This window comes from Mustela nigripes, chromosome 5 (assembly GCF_022355385.1).
Source record: "Mustela nigripes isolate SB6536 chromosome 5, MUSNIG.SB6536, whole genome shotgun sequence".
Taxonomy (NCBI): domain Eukaryota; kingdom Metazoa; phylum Chordata; class Mammalia; order Carnivora; family Mustelidae; genus Mustela; species Mustela nigripes.
The window spans coordinates 59616307-59639015 of record NC_081561.1 but is presented as its reverse complement, the minus strand read 5'-3'; the positions used below and the strand labels follow the sequence as shown (position 1 = coordinate 59639015).

General features: G+C 49.6%; 1 protein-coding gene across 1 annotated transcript; it reads left to right on the top strand.

Annotated features, from left to right (window-relative positions):
* The first annotated feature begins 1492 nt into the window (after positions 1 to 1492).
* On the top strand, positions 1493 to 22201 carry LOC132018635 (putative uncharacterized protein encoded by LINC03040). The gene is given in 8 exon segments (XM_059401555.1): positions 1493 to 1553; positions 3666 to 3791; positions 5352 to 5496; positions 5543 to 5636; positions 5639 to 6816; positions 7593 to 7674; positions 12237 to 12439; positions 20532 to 22201. Coding segments are annotated over 5 exon segments (576 nt in total). The 3' UTR covers positions 5789 to 6816; positions 7593 to 7674; positions 12237 to 12439; positions 20532 to 22201.
* The last annotated feature ends 508 nt before the right edge of the window (positions 22202 to 22709 follow it).

Here is a 22709-nt window from a genome sequence, read left to right as displayed (position 1 = left end):
CTGAGCATGGAATCTGATGCAGGGCTCGATCTCACAATACTGAGATCACGACCTGAGCCAAAATCAAGAGTCTGACACTTAACCAACTGAGCCATCCAGGCACCCCTCCACTTCTGATGTAATATGATTACGGCAGCCATAAGACATGTCTTTTGGTGGCATAAACATGGTGACCCATTCTGGAGAGCACGATTTGGGGATGGATGCGTCATTAAGAACTCCAGGGAGGCCCGGAGAGATTAAATGTTACTCTGAGTTTCCCAGATAGACGCAGAGGGTATTCTGCTAAGTGAACTAAGTCAGGCAGAGAAAGACAAATACCATATGATTTCACTTATATGTGGAATCTAAAAAAAAACAAAACAAAGGAGCAAACAAACCAAAACGGATGCATAAATACAGAGACCAAATGGGGAGGAGGATGGGTGGAAAAGGTGAAAGGGATTAAGAGGTACAAACTTCCAGTTATAAACTAAATAAGTCACGAGGATGAAAAGTACAGCAGAGCGAATATAGCCAGTAGTCAATGATATTGCAGTAAAGTCATATGGTGACAAAGGGTGACTACCATTTTACATATCATCTTATCTTGGGGAGTACTGGCACGTTGAGTCACTATGCGGGACACACAAATACGACATTGTCACTCAACTGTACTTCAATGTTTAAAAATTTAAAAGTAAAAACTTACTGAGCTCCTATCTTAGACCATGAGCTGTTCTGGGTCCACTGGCCACTCACAGGGGAAGGAGGACAGACACAGAGGCATACCCAAAAGGAACTCCACCAACCTCATCACCTAACCCAGAGCCAGTCATGTGTGTGATTGTGTGTGCATGTGCGTGTGTGTGAGTGTGATTATATTCATTTCCTAGGGCTTCCATAACAAACTGTGGCAGACTTGGTGGCTTAAAACAACAGGAATTTAATCTCTCATAGTTGAGGAGGCCAGAGTCTGAAACCCAGGCGTTGGCAGGCTTTCTTTATTCTGGACGCTCCGAGGGAGGGTCTTGCATGTCTCTCCACTGGCTTCTGGTGGTGGCGGGCAGTCCTTAGGGTTCTCTGGCTTTGAGCTGCCTCTCTACCATTTCTGCCTCCTCTGTCTCTGACCTTCTTCCCTGTATGTCTCCATGTCTCTGTGTCTCCAATTTTCTCTCTCCCTAAGAGAACAGTAGTCACTGGATTTGGGGTTCTCCCCTAATTCCCTGAGATATCATCTCAACCTTAATACATCTACCCAGACTCTTTTTCCAATGAAGGTCAAGTTCCCAGATACTGGGGGTTAGGACTTCAACCTTTCTCCGGAGGGACACATTCTCCCAACAAGTGATTATGACTCAGCACGTTTGTATGTGAGTGTACATGAGTGTTTGTATGGGTGTATACAGCAAGAGGGAGCACAGTGTGTGTGTGCACGTGCTTGCCAGGGCATGTCCACATTGGTGTCCCTGTCTGAGCTTCCGTGGCTGTGGGCACGTGGACGTGAGCAGGTATGCCTGAGTGCCCCTATGCGCAGGGCTTTAGGGACCCTGCTGGCCCTGCTGAAGAGGGTGGTAAGGCAGCATGGCACCCAGCGGCCCAGCTCCTTGCTGTGGCCGAGGACGTACTTGGGGCTATCGGGGGTGGGCAAGTGGGGCCTTGCCTCACAACTCCCGAGGGTGAGCTGGGCGAAGCAAGGACGAGGCTATTTGCTTAGCTGGGCCAGGGCTGGTAGGCTGAGGAAGCGGTTCTGGGTGGCAACGCCTATTCCCAGGTCCTTTTCCAGTAATGTTCCTAGAAAGCCCCTCCACCCAAGCTCCCATCCCCTGCTCAGCATCTTCTTGGATTGGGAGGCTCTGACTGACTCATACCCTCTCTGGGCTGGAAGCCAGTCCTCACCTCCCGCCCTGCCAGGCAGGTAGGGGTGGGGCAGGTAGCCAGCCCCTCCAAGACCCCGCCCCAGGCCCCACTAGCACCCAGTCAGCCACCATGCCCAGACTAAGGGGGAGAGAGAAAGAGGCAAGTGCATGTTCAGGTTAAGGCCCAGAATGAGGGCTGTTAATTTCCTAGGACAGTTCTTTTAGGCAAAACCCCCAAGCACAGACAGGACATTGGCAGAGTCTCCTCCATAGTCTTGTTAACTTAGGGCCCGCTCGGAGCCACCGATCTCATTTAACCCTCCCAACCAAGTTTAAATGGGGTTCTCCTCATCCCCATTTTACAGATGTTATTGCGGGGGTCCTAAGGAGTTAAACAGCCTGTCTAAAATTACACACGTGTTTACGTCTGTCGGCATTTTTTTATTCTCCCTGGAAATCCACAGCCTACCGGCTCCTCCTCGCTCAGACCACAGCTGCTCTCACAGCAGCCCACCTGCCCACCACGCACACCCCCTCCAAGTGTGATCTTGTTCCCATTCTTCCCCAGGAAGACCCCCTGGCCCGTGGGGTGGCCGGACAAATTAGGGGGTGGTCTATCCTTCTCCTCCCACCCTCCTGGACTTCTCTGCAGTGTCCTGGTTTTGGGTTTGGCGTGGCCGTGAGTTTACTGCATCTCTGAGAATGCTGGCGGGTCTGTGTGCACGTCTGGAGGGTGGGGCTGTCTGGGCTCGAAGGTGTAGCTCCAGCGGGGCTGCCCGTTGGAGACACAAGAAGGCAGAGGGCAGAGCTGCGGTGGGATGTGCATTGCACAGGTTGTATCTATGACTGTGCCTAGGCACAGATGTGTCAGCCCCTGCGGGTGTTCATGTTTGGGTGTCTGTGGCGTGACTCCCCGCTTCTCTCCCCTTACCACAGAACTGCCACGATCCTCCGTTTCCAGACTCCTGGCCCCCAGGTAAGAGCCTGGTAAAAGCAGCCTACATCTGGGGACAGAGACACCTGAGTGTGAGGCCCCGCCTGCTCTGGCCATGGGAGCCCTTGAGCTGGCCCCACCCAGGCAGCGGGAGTGTCCTCATCCAATGGGATGGGGTGACACGGAGGAGGAGGCAGCCCTGCAGCTTCTCCCGCCCCCAGGAATACAGGGAGCACCCGGCTCCCTACATGGGAGGCTCATTACCTCAGCACTCAGTGGTTTGGAGCAGGGGCGGGGGGGTCATGCCAGGACTTGGCACATACTACAAAGTGTGGGGGGCACCCCCAGCACTCCCGCCTGCCGCTGGCCGGGGGAGGGGCTGTGACGTTCGGTGGCCTCATGCTGCTGAGAGGAAGTAGCTAATTGCCGACCTGATGACTGGGCAGACTGAGGAATGGGGTGATGATGCCACTCACGGAAGCGGGCGCCCCAGCACAAGGAGGGGGCCCTGCAGGGACGGGGTGGGCCAGGCCAGCACTCTGCAGAGGCTGAGGTGGTTGTGGCCAAAGGAGCAGGGGGTGGGGGGTTGTTGAGGCTGGGACCGTGGGAAAGGACTTCTCCCCAGCTTCCTTCAGCTTTAAGGGAAAAGAGTTGAGAGGCTCCAGGGGATGAAGGGATTTGGGAAGGGGCTACCGGGGATGGACAGGGAGGAGATGGTGGCAGAGGCTTCTTTACTCTCCTCCCACAAACACTCCCCAACCTTTCCGAGTTTCCCACCCTTGCCCTTGGCCACTCTTTGGCCCCTGTGGCCCTAGGCTAGTGAGGAAGGAGGGAATAGGTGGAGGGCTCTTTTCACCATAAGACCCCTGCCGCCAACACTGGGGCATAAACAGTATACCTGGTGGTACCCAGTCTGCTGAAGACCAGGGCATCCAGAAGGGGTGAGACATCACATGTCCTTGAGGACCGGAAGAGCAGGTGCTTTGGACAGGGAGAATGGAACAGGCAAAGGCTGGGCAGTTGGCTTTAGTGAGGCTAATGGAGGATGGGGGCTTGGCTGCCATGGTTATGGGGCGGGGGGGGGGGGGGGGGGGGGGGGGGGGGGGGGGGGGGGGGGGGGGGGGGGGGGGCGGGCCGGGGCGGGGGCGCCGGGGGAGGGGAGGGGGCTTCTGTACTGAGAGCCACACTGGCCCTTCCCGGCATAAACTGCATAACCAGACTTAGAGCTTCTCCCACAATGCTGGCCACAGCCTCTGGCCCCCGCATGCCTTTTGCCTCGACTGCCAGAGGAAGGACCAAGTCAGAAGCTACACAGGATTGGGGGCTCCACCCCCCAAATCCCCAGGTGCATCCACCCGAGAGAACCTACCTGCCCTGAGCGACAAAAACCAGGACCCATCCATCTGTAGGTCAGTGCTCCGGGCCCTTAGCGCCCCCTGTGGGCAGGGAACTATACTAATGGGGGGAGGCCATCCACCTGCCTGAGGGAGGAGACAGACACGCCCCCCACCAAAGCACACAGGCCTTGCCTGAGGGTAAGCCCCGTGGTGCTGCGATGAAGGGGACTCAGACATTGACCTACTAGCTCCAGTCTGAAATTCGGCTCGTCCTCGGGAAGATCCCACTCCGATGGAGACGTGTTCTATCATCAAAGCTCCATTCTGAAGGGAGAAAGAGTACGGGGCTTCAAGAAACTTCGTCTGAGGGTAGAGACACGCGGCCACATAGAATCCTTCTGGAGCCCTCAATCTGTTGCAGACATGGATTAGACATTCAGTGACTTCAGTACTGCTAGAAAAAATTACAAGATGTCCAGTTAAATTTGAATTTCAGATAAACGATGAATGATGTTTTAGTGTAAGTATAGCCCATACAACATATGGGGCGTACTTATACTAAAAAAAGTATCCATTGCTTATTTGGAATTCAAATTTAACCGGACATCCTGTATTTTTACTTGTCAAAGCTGACAACTCTAGATGCATCCAATCTAAGGGAAGAAGGAAGGGGAAGGACCCCCAGACACCAAAATGCAGGTAAACATTACAGCGTGCTCCAGCTCAGGAGAGTGGTGGTGGAGCGGGAGGGGAGTCCTGGGGCGCTGGCTCGCAGCAGTTTAAAATTCCTTCCAGGCCAGATCCCTAATCCCTTGGTGCACAATGGCCGCCTTCTCCCCCACCGCCTGCGCCCACGCCCTCCCCCGCGGGGCCGTGGCAGTGCCACCACCGGCCTCTTTAAGCCCCTTTGAAGCCGGCAGAGCCCCGCGCCGCGGGAGGCCCCGCCGCTATGCCAGCTATGCCAGCTATGTCCCTGCCGCCGCCGGCCACCACTGCTCCCCATTAATACTGGCTAATCTGGCTAATAAATAAACTCCCCTCCCAGCCTCCGCCCCCCACTGGCTCCTCCCCGCCCCCCAAGAATTGATTTCAGGGCTCAGGTAAAACATGCGTCTCCATTCCCTTCTGCCGTCTTTCTGTCTCCTTTTTTTTTTTTTTCTTTCGCCCTCCTAGATCTATTGCCCTACTCTGACGGAATTTGGGGAGTCTCTGCCTCGCGCTTTGCATCTTCATCTCTTTCAGTCCACCTGCGCGCGGGGAGCGGGCCACATGCAGGGACACCACTCAATGCCCCGGGAAGATCCGCGGGACCCAAGAGCGCCCCCTGGAAGCCAGGGGAGGTGCAGGTCACGCCTCCCCCTGGCCACGCCCTCCCGTCCCCGCGGAAGTGGGGCGCCTGGCAAGCAGCCCCGGGACAGGTGACTCCGCGCCAGGGGAAGGCGATGGCGCCTCCCGCGGCAGAAGTCTTTTCTCCACGGCCTCTGCCGCCCCCTGCGTCCCCACCCAGGCTTCGGAGAGTCTGACTCAGAGCCGAGCTCGCATCGCTTCACCTCCTACCACGCACCCGGAGCGCGCGGAGAAATTACAGGATTGCAGGGGCACGGCTAATGCGCTCTAATTACCCACCGCCGCTCTTCTCCGCGGCGCTCTGCTGCGCTGGGCCAACGCATCCTAATTAGGCCGCCCCTCCCCGGTCCCAGAACCCGTCCCCAGTCCCCAGTCCTCAGGAGCGCGCGCGTTGGCTTTGACCGCCGACGCCTCCTGTCGCCTTCCTAAACTGCCCCAGAAGAGAGCCCTGAGACCCCACCTGTGATGGAGAGAGGGAAGGAGCAGGACTTGGGAGATCCGAGCCTCCCTCCCGTGAGCCAATAGCCCTGAGTTGTCTGTCTGTAAGAGTGGGGAGGAGGTAGGACCCGTTTCGTTGACAAGGACACTGAGGTCCGTGGAAAGTAACTGCCCAGTTAAGGGCACCATGGCAAGAGTATCCCCATTTTGGACTTGAGGCACAGAAAATTGAAGGCTGTCTCTGGGAAGGCCACCCAGCCAGAACTCCCAGCTCGGCTTATTTCAGGGCTTACGACCCACCCCACAGGCTTCTTCCTCTGACAGGGAAATTACCCTCCCACCAGGAAAGGTGATACCCCCATCGCAGACCTGGAACCCCCCTGGGAGGCCGGAAGGCCCACCAGCTGTGGCCTGTGGGTCAGAAGGGAGCTAGTGAGGAGGGGCTAAAAAGTCTTGCCTCCCAGGAAGGGTGGGAGAGGCCCAGAGACCCAGAAGCCAGGCCCTGTGGCCCCACAGCAGGAGGAGCAACTTGGCTGTCAGCTTCTTTATCCAAACCAGGGTCCCTTTCCTCTATCAGGAATTCTTTCCTGATGTCCAGGGGGTTGCAGACGCGTGGCCTTGGGCCAGGTTTAATCTTTAGTGAGGTTTTGTTTGGCCGGCAATGAGTATGTGTTTTTTGGGGTTTTTTTGTTTGTTTGTTTTTATTGAATATGAGAGCTGACAGTGTGAGCTGTCTGATTGCCCTCCCCAGTGTCAAAGGTCAGTGTGGTTAGACTAGTCCCCAAAGGCATTTGGGTTTGAGACCCCTGATTGAGACCAGTCCACTTGGCCTTGCCTTTAACCTTTCCTCAGGAGCCAGGATTTTTGTCTGCACTAATGCCACCCCCTGGAAGTCTGCACGTTTCTTGGTAAGCCTGCCCAGGTGAGTGACCCTGGGAGCCCTTCTTTAGACTTCCCACATGCGGTGGTTGGGGAGCTGCACATGCCTCTGGAAAACCCTCTTGTACCCCATTTTTTTTTCATCTTCAGTTTCAATCTGCGCCTTGGGTGTGCCTTCCTCAGCAGGGATGACAACTGCTTTTCTGCCATGAAACTAAAGTTTCCTTGAGGGCAGGATATTAGATCTCTCCCTTTAGTCTAGGATCTTACTGAGGGCTAGGGAACTGGGTTGTGGAGGTAGCACCCTCCATCACAGGAAGCTCCCCTAGGGCAGGGCGGTTTCCCCCCTCAGACTAGGACTCCCTGAGGGCAGGGCTGTGTCTCCCCTCAAACTGGGGCTCCCTGAGAGCAAGGCTGTGTCTCCCCCTCAGCCTGGAGCTCCTTGAAGGCATTGGGTTCTCTTCTGAGATGGGGCCTTTGCACCCCACTCCAGCCCTCTGGCTCTGGCAACACCCAGGCATTCCTCCCAGGACACCGTTGGTCACGCTTTGATGAATGAAACCTACTAAGAATAACTCAGTCCTTGTAGTTTCTAAAGGACAGAGGTGTGGAGTGAGGGAGGAGCTGGTGACTTTGGGGGTTGGGGGGGGAGATGGACGCACTCATTCATCCAACAACATTTTCCCAGGTGCCCATCTGGACCCTGAGGGGAGACACAGTGAGTGCCACAGGGCCCCCTACTGTGCCCTTTCTGCTGTTGTCAGTAGGGGGGTATCCACAGGACCCCTGAGACTGAAATCCCCATTCTCTTCTTCACAGCTTTCCCACCCCAGAAGTCATCACCTGAAAGCTACCCAGCCCAGTCCATGCCTGGCACAAGCTCCCTCTGCTTGGAACTCAGGTATTTGGAAACAGAGGCTGCTTCCAGTGGGTCATGGGCTGTGGGGTGGGGGAGGACCACTGAGCAGGCTTCCTCCTCTTATGGACACCTGTCAGAGTGACCATGGGAGAATGTAGAAGCAGTCTCAACCTGGCAGGAGGGCCTTTGGTGCTTTGAGTGGGGAAGTGGGTGCGAGTGACCCAAAGGATGAATCCCTGTCCCTTGCTCCCTCTCCACACTTCCTCATCCTGCCCCTTCCCACTTCAAGCCCTCAAGCCTCCAGTTAAGAATCAAACCACCTTTCCAGGGGTGCCTGGGCAGCTCAGTTGGTTAAGCACCTGCCTTTGGCTTGAGTCATGATTCCAGGATCCTAAGATTAAGCCCAATATTGGGCTCCCTGCTTGGCGGAGAGCCTGCTTCTCCCTCTCCCTCTGCCTGCCATTCTAGCACTTGGGCTCTTTCCCTATCTCTCTGTCAAATAAATAAATAAAATTAAAAAAAAAAAAAAAAAGAAGAAGAAAGAGTTGAGCCACTTTTCCAATGCAACTCTTCTTGCAGGCCCTTCATAGGGGGCCCGTGGAGTGGGGAGGTTGTGACCGTAACCCACTTCTCTGGATGGGCCTTCCTGGCACCCCATCCCCAACTACCACCTCCTGAGAGGGATATTTCAGCCTGGTCTTGGCAAGAACGTCAGCCTATGAGCCAGATGGCCTTGTATGGTACCAGCACTGCCACTGATCCCACTGTGACCTTGAGAAGCCCTACGCTCCTCTGGGCCTCAGTTTCCCCATATGTAAAAGGACTTTAGTCCAGTTTCCCTGGTTTTTAAACCTTTCTTTTTCCACCCTAAGTAATGGATCATTCTGTTTAAATAGTAACTTAAGTGGCATCTCCACTAGTAACACAGAAAATGTTTGGGGTTCTGTGGTCAAAATAGGAGTGGGGGCCCAGAACCCCAGTCCATCTCACACACACACACACACAGATCAGCTCCAGAGCACTCCAGAGAGCATACCTCATAAACCTCTGAACCCTGAAATCCTTCCCTTGCAAGCACTCTGGGGTCCTCCCATGGCTGAGAGCTCTTGAACTGGGCTCTGAGCATGAAGCAGTGACTGTGGGCCTTCCGGGTATAGGGAGCAAGGGCCCCGGGGTAACAGGGCAAGGAGCTCTAACAGATAGGGGGCATTCTCTCAACACTGGGTAAGTCCGGTGAGGCTGGGCAGGAGCCTGGGTCCAAAGCAGGAACTATCAAATGCTCACCACCCTCCTTACCCACCCCTGTCACACCCCAGCCAGAAGTCATGGGGCTTCTCTGGTGCTGGGCCCCTCAGCTGGAGGGAGGACAGGATGAGTGGAGACAGAGAGGGCCCTTCCCCAGTAGGATGGGCAGCACTACGGCAGGAGCTTCTGCAGCTATTTTCTGGAATCCCTCTCACTATCTCTAGGACGAGGAGAATGGCCGGGGTTGGGGGCCTGGTAAGGGCCCCGAAGTGGCTGAGCTGTAGGGGGCTGGGCACCAGAAAACCCAACTGGGATTTTGTACCCCACTGCAGGAGACCCAGGGAACCCCCCAGCACCACTGAGGCTGCGGGTGCGAGAATTTGGTGCCAATGGGGAAGGCAGGTGGGAGAGGGCCTATCAGGCACTGGTAAGAGGAGGGCCAGGGGCGCCTGGGTGGCTCAGTGGGTTAAAGCCTCTGCCTTTGGCTCGGGTCATGATCTCAGGGTCCTGGAATTGAGCCCCACATCAGGCTCTCTTCTCATCGGGGAGCCTGCTTTCTCCTCTCTCTCTGCCTGCCTCTCTGCCTACTTGTGATCTTTGTCTGTCAAAAAAATAAATAAAATCTTTAAAAAGAAAAAAAAAAAAAAAGAGGAAGGTCAGATGAGGAGGGGAGTGGGTGCCATAGAGGGAAGAAAGATGGCGCCAAAAAGAAGCAGGACTGGGCCTGGGGTCCCAACACAGGGCAGCAGGGCGGGTCCCTCCAGAATGGAAGAACTGCCAAAGTACCCAGCCCCTCTTCGCCAACAGATAGACCGTGCTCAGCAGTGCTGAGAAAGGCTTGTGTTCAGCCCAGCCACCCAGGGTCACCAGGCAAAGGAGTGCAGTCCCCTCACTGACACCCCCAGGCACACCTGCCCAGCCCCAGAGAGACCAATTTTCCCAATTTAGGGAACCTTACCATCCTCTATCCCAAACACCCACACACTGGCATTTGTCCCCTGGAGACTTCACTGCCTTGGCCTTGGAAACTCCTGGATCTCTGTTCTGCCCCAGGCACAGCTCCGGGCACTGGGGTTTCAGGAGCGGAAAAATCAGCCAGTCTCTGCCCTCATGGTACTCACATTCTAGGGAGCAATGACCGCTGAGCAACAAATCAGAAAAGATGAATGTTCAGGGCACCTAAGTGGCTCAGTTGATTAAGCGACTGCCTTTGGCTCAGGTCATGATTCCAGGGTCCTGGGATCGAGTCCCACATTGGGCTCCCCCTGCTCTGTGGGGAGCCTATTTCTCCCTCTTCTGCCTGCTACTCCCCATCTTGTGCTCTCTCTGTGTGTTAAATAAATAAATAAAATCTTAAAAGAAAGAAAAAACAAAAGTTCAGGTTGTGGTAAGACTACAGGAGGGGAGAGTGTTGGGGTGGCTGGGGCAGTTTCAGATGGCGTCGTCTAAGACCATCTTCAGGGGGAGGTGACATTTGAAGGGCGACTTGAACTCTGAGAAGCCAGTCAGGCTTCAGAATGAAAAGAAATACAAAAATGTACAATATTTTTAAATAGAAAAGAACAGGAATCCACAAACATTGAAGGGCAGGGAAGTGAGGGGCCTCTTTTGGGGCCTCTGCTGTGTGTCCGGCCCGTCAGTAGGATAATCATGTGCGCCATTTCCCACCGCCTGCTTCAGAACCCTGTGTGTCCAAACAGTATTATTTTCATTTTACAGATAAGAAATATGAAGCCCAGAGAAGTTACTGTTTCATTTGTCTAATAGGATATATTGAGTTTTAGCCTCTGACACCATAATAAATACCACAGGGGCCCTGCCCTGTCAGGGCCTCTAGTCTGTGAGAACACAGGGGTGGATCGGGGAGGGCTTCCTAAAGGAGACCATGTCTCAGTTGAGTCTGAAAAGAGGAGGAAGTGAGGAGAGGGGCCAGGGGGGCTAGCACCAGGGGCAGGGTGACCTGTGGACAGGAGTAAAGGACTGGATGGTGTGTGGGGGGGGGTCTTGCCCACTTGCCGGGTCAGCTCCCTGAGGGTCTAGGGTGGTGAGTGAGGAACCTGTAGGTAGACAAGGGCAGGAGGGTAAACGGGACTACCTGGTAGGGCTATTAGACAAGGCAGGCCTGGTGGGACCTGGCCTGTGATGACCTGGCTACCCCCCAAGGGGCTGTGTCTCCCAAGGGACACAATTAGTAATGGCAAAAGATGGCTGCGAGCCAACAGCAAGGCCTGGTTGGACAAGGCACACATGTTCATACACTCCACACCCACAGACCCAGACGGATATGGACATGCCACACGCGTGCGCACATGCAGCTCGCCCACTCCTTGGGCTGTATTGACGAGGGCTGCGGAAAGGCACAGGACAGGGGGTCAGAGATCACAGGACAGTGTGGCTCCATCCTAGTGTAGGCCTCAGGCCCTAAGCACCTCTTTCTGGAGCCAGGGTGAATGATGCTCCAAACCCTCCCTTCCCAAGCTCTCAAGCCCCTTGCCTTCCCTGTCACCCCCTCCCCCATACACTCTGAGATCTCACCTGCCAGTACCTTGTCCAGGATGGGCTGACAGGACATTCAAACTCCCTGCCGGTCACATTCATGGGGAATACATCCCTGCACACCACAGCCAGCAGCAGAATCTAGACTCAGAACAGACCCTGCTGGACTGGAACAAACAGGCCACGTCAGAGATGAGAGTTTGTACCCCAACACAAGGTCTCCAACACAAGGTCAGATGTCAAACAGCTCAGACACAGGCTGGGGGGGCCCACAAGTAAGATCGATTTGGGGGATCATTCCTGGAAGGGGACTTGTCCCTTAGGGAGCAATGAATATGCAGATCTGAGCTGTGCTAATGGAAGGAGAGCAGCCAGCTAGAAGAGAGGGGGCAGCCCCCAGGCTCCGAGCTGGCCAGACTGTTCAGGAGCCATGGGTCCAGACCTGGAGATCTCCCACTGAAGGGGACGCTGACAGAGTGACAGGGTGGGGAGGGATCTAGAAACTCCATCGTAGGAGGAACTACCACAAGGATGTTTAGCCCCCAAAACAAAAGACTCTGACATCTGGGAGGTCCCTGCTCTAGCCATAACCTTTGCCTACTGGCAACTTTCTTGTGCCTATTTAAGCTACAGCTCTACTTCCTCAGAGAAGCCTTTTCTGACCTCTCTGGCAATTATGTCCCACGGTTATATGCTCTGTCTGCCACCCAGCCCTGGTCTTGGGGTAGCACTTACCAGAAGTAGCTTTACCTATGTGAGTGTTCTCTTTGTGCTGTCTCCCTAAGAAACTGTAAGCAGCGTGAGGTTAAGGGCCCTATGTACTATTGCTCACTATTGTTTTCCTTGTATCTGGCCCATTGTAGGAGCTCCATAAACATCCAAAGAGGGAGGAAAGAGGTGCCTTGAATGGTCCGAGGGCTGCCGTATGTAAGTTCTCCAGGGCCAGAGGGAGCAGGAGCAACAGCACCAGCAGAAGGTCAGCCTAGGGAGTCATATTTCAGATCATCAATAGTAAGATTTTAGAAGTCAGATGGTCACAGTGTGGACCAGGCTGCCTCAGAAGACGGTGAGTTTCTCTGGATGAGTTTAAGTAGAACCAGGAAGAGCACTTATGTGGAGCTGTTATGTGAATGAATGAATGAATGAATGAATGAGGATGATTACTACCGAGTATTCATACATGAGTAGGAGGTTGCTGACAGCTGACCTGTGTCTCAGAATTGCATCGGAGTCAGACCCCAGGAGGACAAAGAGCCATGGACCCCGAGACGCCTGCCACACACACACTTACAGAAAAGCACACTCCTAATCCATCCAGCAACGCCGAACGTGTCGTGCTGGATAACATTTACAGCAGGGTGAGGACGGAGGTGTCTTGGGAGCAGCTCCATCCTGATTCGCCTCGCACTCTTCCCAAAAAGATCACCCCCTTTGAGCTACTTTCCCTGGGGATGACCCCTTGGCATCAATCTGTCCTGAGGTCAATGCTCCTGTGGCAGCTTCCTCCTCGGGGCTGGGGATGGGATTGAGAAGGAAGAACTTGGCACCTGGTGTCACCTCTGGCCTGCAAAGGGTGGGGTGGGCGGGGCTGGTGCCCTGGGTCTGAGCTCCCCACAGCATGTTCGGAAGCCTGAGATGTAGGTCCAGAGCATGCTCATGATCCCTCCCCTCCCTCACCGCTCTTCCCCAGCAGCTGCTCTGTGACCTTGCCGCGGAGGAATTGTAGTGTTACCTGCCTCTATCCCACCCCTGGCTCAGAGAAGGATGGTGAGCAACACAGGGGCCAGGGCTGACAGAGCTGAGATAGAAAGTGGTGTTCTGCTCAGGGAGACAGAGATGGAGCATTTTCTAGCCAGACTGTGGTAGCATCTAGACAGGGACTGGGAAGAACGCGCCCTGGGGCCCCTGAGGCTGGGACCAGGTTGGACTTATGTTCTGTCCGTGCTCTGGGCCTGCCCTGTCTCCAGCAGCCCTGCTGTGGCCAGTGACCCGTCAGTGACTCACAGCCAGCTGTGGACACAGAGGGGAGAAAGTGGCCCCCAGCTGAGCTCATGTGCTCGCAATTAGCCCTCTATGCTTCCTCACCAGGGAGAGCCTCCCAGCTTCCGCGCACGCACGTCCCAGGCTCCCTTTCGCAACCGCAACGTGCCTCTTGCTGCTTATTTTAGCCTGATGAAGCCTCTTGAAATGTCAGAGCTGGAACCAAGTTGGGATCATGCATGTCAATCCTTCCATTCAACCAGGAGGAAAACGGATATTCAGGAGAGTAAGGGATGTGTTTCAGGGCACATAGCTAATTTGCTGAAATTCCACGGCAGGCTTTGGGGACCCAAATCCAGGTATCCTTAACTCAGAGGGAGCAGTCCACTTCAGCCAGCCCCTGACCACACTTCTGGAACCTCGGAGCCAGCATGCCCAGATTTGAACTCTGATTTGCCCTTTATCAGCCGTGCGACTACAGGCATAAGTCTGCCTCCTCATCTGTAAAATGAAGCTAACAATGGTACCTACCTCCCAGACTGGTGTGAGGAGCCAATGCGTTAACCTAGCCAAATTGCTGAGACCAGTGCCAGACACCTGACATGAACTCATGTTAAAGTATGTTAGCTAGCATGCTTAGGTGCACAGTGGAGTTACCAAACCTCGGTCCTTGGTGTGGAAAGTTCAAAGATTAGGTTTTATTGGTTTGCCTGAGAGCAAGCAGATTCCAGGAGGTCAGCTGTATAACCAGGCTTGTGGCAAAACCATGTATGGTTTCCTGCTGAGGCCAGGTGTTGCTGCCAGAAGGAGCAGACGGGGCCCAGAAGCTGCTGGCCTCCCGCTCTGGCAGCCGCCACCTGAGATCCCAAGATCGCAGACATCACAGCAAGGGCCAGTGGAGAGTCTCAGGGCAGCTCAAGCTGGAAGAATGTGGAGAAATGCCCTTTTGAAGGCAAGGATGAGCCTCTGCTCATCTGCAAAACAGGGGAAAGCGGAGCCTCTAATGTGCAGGGTGGTCGCGGGCATGAGCTCAGGGGTGGGAGGGTACTCTATCCAGCATTATCCTCACCTGCCCTCCTCCTTCCTGCCCCTCACCTGCTTGAGGCCAGTCGTCTCAACTCAGAGCAGCATCTCCTGGACTGCGCTAAATAAATATTAACAAATTCTTCTCCTGCCACGTTCCTCCTTTGCTAGTCACCAAGGCTCTGGCAACTCACACCAGGGGAACTATGGTCCCAGGACATGTACAAGATCCGGGTGGTCTCATTCCAGCCCCGGAGATGCTTGTGGGATGGATGACTCGGTGAATTAGTGAGTGGAGCAATTCCCAGAACCTCCCAAAAACTCACCCTGAGCTTTCAACATTGGGCAACATTCTGGTTGCCCCAGAGCCCCAGCCACAAACAACTCTGAGGAATGGCTGCTCTTCAGTTGTGTCATCCCTCATCAGTGCTCATCTCTCCTGAACACAGCAATCTTTCTTGGCCCCCTCCCTCCGCCACTGGCAAGACTGGACAACCAGGTGTGTTTGCAACCTCCTCCAGCAACAGTGCTGGAGGTCACAGCCATCCTATTGCCCATAACCACTGCCCACAAGCCTGATGATCAGTCTTGAGCCCTGTCCTGCTCTCCGAGTCACAGCAGTCCCCCATCCACCTCACCAGCCTCCTGAGACAGCCTGCATAAGAAAACTGACTTTTCAGCTTGCTCTTGCAACTCCTCTGATCACTCATGGTGCTCTCCAAGTCTTAGCCCTTGCTCTGCTGGCCCCAGCTGGTCCCTACTCATGGATGTGGGTGGCCCTTTCCTCACCAGGAACATCACCTACTCTCTGGTCTCCTCTCCATCAGGGCAGACTGAAACTCCACAGGTTGGGAAGTCAGCCAGAACCAGCTGGGAGTTTGTGCCCCTTTGAAGACTGGGACACTGAACACTAGTTCTGTCCTCAGATACCAGGTGATGGTTTGGTTCCAGCTTTTTCCCCATCACCTACCGTTCAGGCCTCTGGATGGTACAGAAAGCTGTAGGGCCACTAGTGGTCCCTACAGACCAACCAGAGGATTCTAAGAATATCCAAACTGGCAGATCCTGAGGCACCACCCAGTCTAGTGAAGATACTCCTAGAGCATTTGAAAACGTGTTAGTCTTTTTTATTGTAACAATGATGAAAGGTGGTCTGGCAGTGGATGCCATGGGCCAGGGATGCTAAATATCCCAAAATGCACAAGGCAGTTTACACAATGAAGAATTACACTCCTCTGTCCATTGATAGATGAATGGATAAAGAATGCGTGAGATATGAATGTAAATGGGCTAAATGTCCCACTCAAAAGACACAGGGTATCAGATTGGATAAAAAAGCAATAACCATCAATATGCTGTCTGCAACAGGCTCATTTTAGACCCAAAGACACCTCCAGATGTAAAGTGAGGGGATAGAAAACCATTTATCATGTTAATGAACATCAAAAGAAAGCTGGGGTGTCAATCCTATGTCAGACAAATTAGATTTTAAATGAAAGACTGTAATAAGAGATGAGGAAGGACACTGTATCATAATTACAGGGTCTATACAACAAGAAGATCTAACAATCACTAACGTTTATGCCCCTAATGTAGGAGCAGCCAATTATATAAGCCAATTAATAACAAAATCAAAGAAACACTTCAATAATGCTACAATAATAGTGGGGAACTTAAACACCCTCTGCACTGCAATGGGCAGATCATCTAAGCAGAAGACCAATAAGGAAATAAGGGCTTTGAATGACACACTAGACCAGATGGACTTCACGGATATATTCAGAACATTGCATCCCAAAGCAAGAGAATACATATTCTTCTCGAGGGCACATGGACCATTCTCCAGAACAGATCACATCCTGGGTCACAAATCAGGTCTCTACAGGAACCAGAAGATTGGGATCATTCCCTGCATATTTTCAGACCACAATGCTTTGAAACTGGAACTCAGTCACAAGAGGAAAACTGGAAAGAACTCAAATACATGGAGCTAAAAGTGCCCTATTGAAGAATGAATGGGTCAACCAGAAAATTAAAGAAGAATTTTAAAAATTCATGGAAACAAATGAAAATGAAAACACAACTCTTCAAAATCTTTGGGATGCAGCAAAGACAGTCCTAAAAGAGAAGTATATAGCACTATAAACCTTTCTCAAGAAAGAAGAATGGTCTCAAATACACAACCTAGCCCTATACCTAAAGGTGTTGGAGAAAGAACAGCAGATAAAGCCTAAACCCAACAGGAGAAGAGATCAGAAATCAATGAAATAGAAACCAAAGGAACAGTAGAACATATCAATGAAACTAGGAGCTGGTTCTTTGAAATAATTAATAAGATTGATAAACCCCTGGCCAGACTTCTCAAAAAGAAAAGAGAAAGGACTCAAATCAAGAGGACTCAAAAATCAAGAATGAAAAAGGGGAGATCACAACCAACACTGAAAAAATACAAGCAATTATAAGAATGAATTATGAGCAACTGTATGCCGACAAATTAGGCAATCTGGAAGGAATGGATGCATTCCAAGAGATGTATAAACTACCAAAACTGAAACAGGAAGCAATAGAAAACCCAAACAAACCCATAACCAACAAGGAAATTGAAGCAGTAATCAAAAATCTCTGAAGAAACAAGAGCCCAGGGCCAGCTGGCTTCCCAGAGGAACTCTACCAAACATTTAAAGAAGGATTAATACCTATTCTTCTGAAGCTGTTTCAAAATAATCAAAATGGAAGGAAAACTTCCAAACTCTTTTTATAAGGCCAGAATTACCTTGATCCCAAAACCAGACAAAAACCTCACCACAAAGAATTACAAACCAATATCACTGAGGAACATGGATGTGAAAATTCTCACCAAAATACTAGCCAATAGGATCCAACAGTACATTAAAAGGATTATTCACCATGACAAGTGGAATTTATTCCTGAACTGCAAGGTTGGTTCAACATCCGCGAATCAATCAATGTGATACATAAATAAAAGAAACAACAAGAACCATATGGTCCTCTCAAGAGATGCAGAAAAAACACTGACAAAGTATAGTATCCTTTCCTGATTAAAACTCTCCACAGTGTAGGGATGGAGGGACATACTTCAATATCATAAAGGCATCTATGAAAAACCCACAATGAATATCATTCTCAATGGGGAAAAACTGAGAACTTATCCCCTAAGGTCAGGAACATGGTAGGGCTGACCACTATTACCACTGCTGTTCAACATAGTACTAAAAGTCCTAGCCTCAGCAATCAGAGAACAGAAAGAAACAAAAGGCACCCGAACTGGTAAAGAAGAACTTGAACTCTCACTCTTTGCAGATGACATGACACTCTATGTGGAAAACCCAAAAAACTCCACCCAATATTGTTAGAACTCATACAGGAATTCAGCAAAGTGGCAGGATATAAAAACAAATGCACAGAAATCAGTTGCAGTTCTATACACCAAGAGCAAGACAGAAGAAAGAGAAATTAAGGAGTCTATCCCATTTATAATTGCACCCCAAACCATAAGATAACTAGGAATAAACCTAACCAAAGAGGTAAAGGACCTGTACTCAGAAAATATAGAATACTCATGAAATAAATTGAGGAAGATACAAAGAAATGGAAAAATGTTCCATGCTCATGGGTTGGAAAACCAAATATTGTGAAAATGTCTATGCTACCTAGAGCAATCTATACATTCAGTGCAATCGCTATCAAAATACCATCAACTTTTTTCACAGAACTGGAACAAATAATCCCAAAATTTGTATGGAACCAGAAAAGACCCTGAATAGCCAGAGGATGTTGAAAGAGAAAATCAAAGCTGGTGGCATCACAATTCGAGCCTTCAAATTCTATTACAAAGTTGTAATCATCAAGACTGTATGGTACTAGCACAAAAACAGACACATAGATCAATGGAACAAAATAGAGAACCCAGAAATGGACCCTCAACTCCATGGTCAACTAATATTCAACAAAGCAGGAAAGAATGTCCAATGGAAAAGAGACAGTTTCTTCAACAAATGATGTTTGAAAAATTGGACATCCACATGCAGAAGAATGAAATTGGACCACTTCCTTATACCAAACACAAAAATAGGCTCAAAATGGATGAAAGACCTCAATGTGAGACAGGAACCCATCAAAATCCTGGAGAACACAGGCAGCAACCTCTTCAACCTCAGCCACAGCAAATTCTTCCTAGATACTCCAAAGGCAAGGGAAACAAAGGCAAAATGAGCTACTGGGACTTCATCAAGATCAAAAGCTTTTGCACAGCAAAGGAAACTGAGGATAAAACCAAAAGACAACCAACAGAATGGGAGAAGATATTTGCAAATGACATGTCAGATAAAGGGCTAGTATCCAAAATCTATAAAGAACTTATCAAACTCAACACCCAAAGAACAAATAATCTAATCAAGAAATGAGCAGAGAACATGAACAGACATTTTTGCAAAGAAGACATCCAGATGGCCAAGAGACACATGAAAAAGTGCTCCACATCACTTGGCATCAGGGAAATACAAATCAAAACCACAGTGAGATACCACCTCACACCAGTCAGAATGGTTAAAATTAACAAGTCAGGAAACAACAGGTGTTGGTGAGGATGCAGAGAAAGGGGAACCCACTTACACTGTTGGTGGGAATGCAAACTGGTGCAGCCACTCTGGAAAACAGTATGGAGGTTCCTCAAAAAAGTTGAAAATAGAGCTACCCTATGACCCAGCAATTGCACTACTGGGTATTTACCCCAAAAATATAAATGTAGTGATCTGAAGGGGCACCCACACCCCAATGTTTATAGCAGCAGTGTTCACAATAGCCAAACTTTGGAAAGAGCCCAAATGTCCATCAACAGATGACTGGATAAAGAAGATATTATATATAAATATATATATATATATATATATATATATATATATATATATGAATACTATGCAGCCATAAAAAACCAAAATTTGCCATTTGCAACAACGTGAATGGAGGGTATTATGCTAAGCGAAATAAGTCAATCAGAGAAAGACAATTATCATATCATCTCACTGATATGTGGAATTTAAGAAACAAAACAGAGGCGGGGCGCCTGGGTGGCTCAGTGGGTTAAGTCGCTGCCTTCGGCTCAGGTCACGATCTCAGGGTCCTGGGATCGAGTCCCGCATCGGGCTCTCTGCTCAGTGGGGAGCCTGCTTCCCCCCTTCTCTCTCTGCCTGCCTCTCTGCCTACTTGTGACCTCTGTCTGTCAAATAAATAAATAAATAAATAAATAAGAAACAAAACAGAGGATTATAGGGGAAGAGACCTAAATAAATAAATAAATAAAACAAGACAAAACCAGAGAGGGAGACAAACTGAGAGACTCTTAATCATAGGAAACAAACTCAGGGTTGCTGGAGGGAAGGGGGGAGGGGTGGGAGGATAGGGTGAATGGGTGATGGACATTGGGGAGGGTATGTGTTGTAATGAGCTCTGGTATCATATAAGACTGATGAATCACAGACCTGTACCCCTGAAGCAAATAATACATTATATGTTAATTAATTGAATTTAAATAAGAAAAATAAATCTCATACAAGAAAAAAAGATACATATATAAAAAGAACACATGAGAGAGAGAGAGATGATGAAATACTATTCAGCCATAAAAAAGACCTAAATGTGACCTAAATGAACTTTTGCCATCTGCCATGACATGGGTGGAGCTAGCAAATGTAATACCAAAAGAAATAAGTCAGTCGGGAAAAGACAAATACCATACAATCGCACTCATCTGTGGAATTTAAGGAACAAAACAAGTGAGCAAAGAAAAGAGAGAGAGAGAGAGAGATAAGCCAAGAAACAGACTCTTAACTATAGAGAACAAACTGATGGTTACCAAAGGGGAGGTGGGGTGGGGGAAATAGATAATGGGGATGAAGGAGAGCACTTTTGATGAGCACCGTGTGTTGTACAGAAGTGTTGAATCACTACATTGTACACCTGAAACTCATATAACTCTGTTTGTTCACTCTATTGGAAATAAAATAAAGAATTGGACCCCATTCTTCCTTGGAGAAACACAGATTCTAGATGGAAGTACTTACTGTGCAGTTGTAGTAACTATGAGCCAAACAGGGTAAGGGACTGACCCCAAATTACACAACACATTTGTCTTACAGGTAACCCAATGAGGAGGACCTAGGAATTTTGTTCTTGAGGATTTCATATCGTCTGTTCTTAAAATCCACCAGCAGTCACCAAGTTTGAGGCACTATGGGAAAATCGCAAAGACTAATGTGAGACATCAGGAAGGCTTCACAGTGCTGTCATTTGAACTGAGCCTTGAAGGATGGCTCATGGACTTGTGACTCACATAATAGGCAATGGTAGAGCATGAGGACTATTGCCCACAAGTGAAGGTGGCTGAGAAATGAGCACAGGCTTTGGAAAGAAAGCAGAGGAGAATGGGGAGTGACCGGAAAAGTGAACTGGAGCTAGATCACAGTGGACTTCCCATGCCAAGCTGAGTACTGGAATTTTCTGTTGTTGGCAATGGAAAGCCACTGAAGATACTGGAGTAGAAAGTATGCAAAGATGAGCTCTGTGCCTAACAGGAAGGTTACTGAGGCTGCCTGTGGAGAAGCAATGGGAGGGAAAATATGGTGGCAGAAAACCACTGTCACAACAGTCCAAGTGAAAGATACACATGATGTCATGGATAAGGACAGGTCAAGAAGACGGGATGAAGGAATGGAGACCACCTTAGAGCCAAGCAACATTGCAGGGGTTGATAATGTTTTTATTAAAACAAGGAATATTATTTCAGTGTGAGTTTCCCTAGAAGTAGACCCTAAGAAAACTATTTGGATATACTTCATTTGGAAGGTGATCTTAAGAAATAACAGGAGAGAAGTAGGGAATTCAAGCAGGAAAGTGAAGATAGAAAAAAAAAAGATGGGGGGAATTATATCAAGTCAGTTATCCCTGTGGGCAATCGAAGGTCAATCTTGCTGGAGGTCTCTGGGAAGACATTGGAAAAATGCACATCTCTGAGTTTCCTTGAAGAGCAAAGGAGTAGGAGCTATTTCTCATCTGGCTCACACCAGCCATTGTTTGAGGGTTGCTCCCGGGAGCACTTGCCTCTGACCTTTTGGAAAGTCCTACATGCAGGCGCAGGCTCGGGTATAAAAGTTTCAGGTGCAGGATGCCTGGGTGGCTCAGTCAGTTGATCGTCTGCCTTTGGCTCGGGTCCTGGGATGGAGTCCCACATCAGTCTCCTTGCTCAGTGAAGAACCTGCTCCTCCTTCTGCCTTCTGCTTCCCCTGTTCATGCTCTTTCTCCCTCTACCTCTCTCTCTGACAAATAAATAAATAAATTTAAAATAAAATAAAAATAAAAAAATAAAAGTTTCTGCTGGTTACAGTTGGAAGCTACCAGGTAGCTATGTGGAAAAACAAAAACAATGAGTACCTGGAAGATGAGGCAAAGCTCTGATAGTATCTGCCACACACATTCTTTGCATATAAGACAAGTAATTTAGCCAAGATGGCTCCATATCCACAAACAATTCCACAAGTGAACCAGATATTTCCGAGAGCAGGCCCTAACAGCTGAAATACCCAGCTTCTGTGACCCCAGGAAGGCAGAGAAGGAATCTGGAGTACAATAATATGGTTCTGTCAATTTTTTCTTTGTATGTTTTGATGCCAAGTTATTAGGTGCATGCAAATATAAAATTGTATCTTCCTAGTGAATTGTATCATTGTGAAGTATCTCTCTTTATATCTAGTAATGCTTTCAAACCTATTATTTAATATGGCTCTAATAAAGTTTTGTTTTGTTAGTCTTATATGTTATACCTTTTCTCATCCTTTACCATTCTTTCTATAGTTTAGTTACAGCTACATAAACAGTGTATAGTTGAATTTTGGGTCTTATCCAAAATAAGTCTGAAAATCTGAAAAATTTTGCATTTTAAATGGGAAATTTTAGTCATTTGACATATAATAATATAATTTTTATATTTGGGCTTAAATCTGCCACCTTACTAAGTGCTTTCTATATGTCCTACCTAATCTATATTGCTTCTTCTCTCCTTTCTTTGCCTCCTGCTAGAATTATTTTATTCAGCTATCCTCCTCTATTAATTTAGAAGTTATTCACCCTTTTACACTTTTTAGAAGTTACTCAAAGAGTACAGCATGCCTTCTTAACAAATCCTAATATTAAATGATTTTTTTACTCTTTTCCCCCAAAATATAGGGAAGGACCTTAGGACCTTAACTCCCCTTAAGCACTATTATATTATTATTTTTCTACACAGCCAATATTATTTTACATGTATCCACATGTTTACC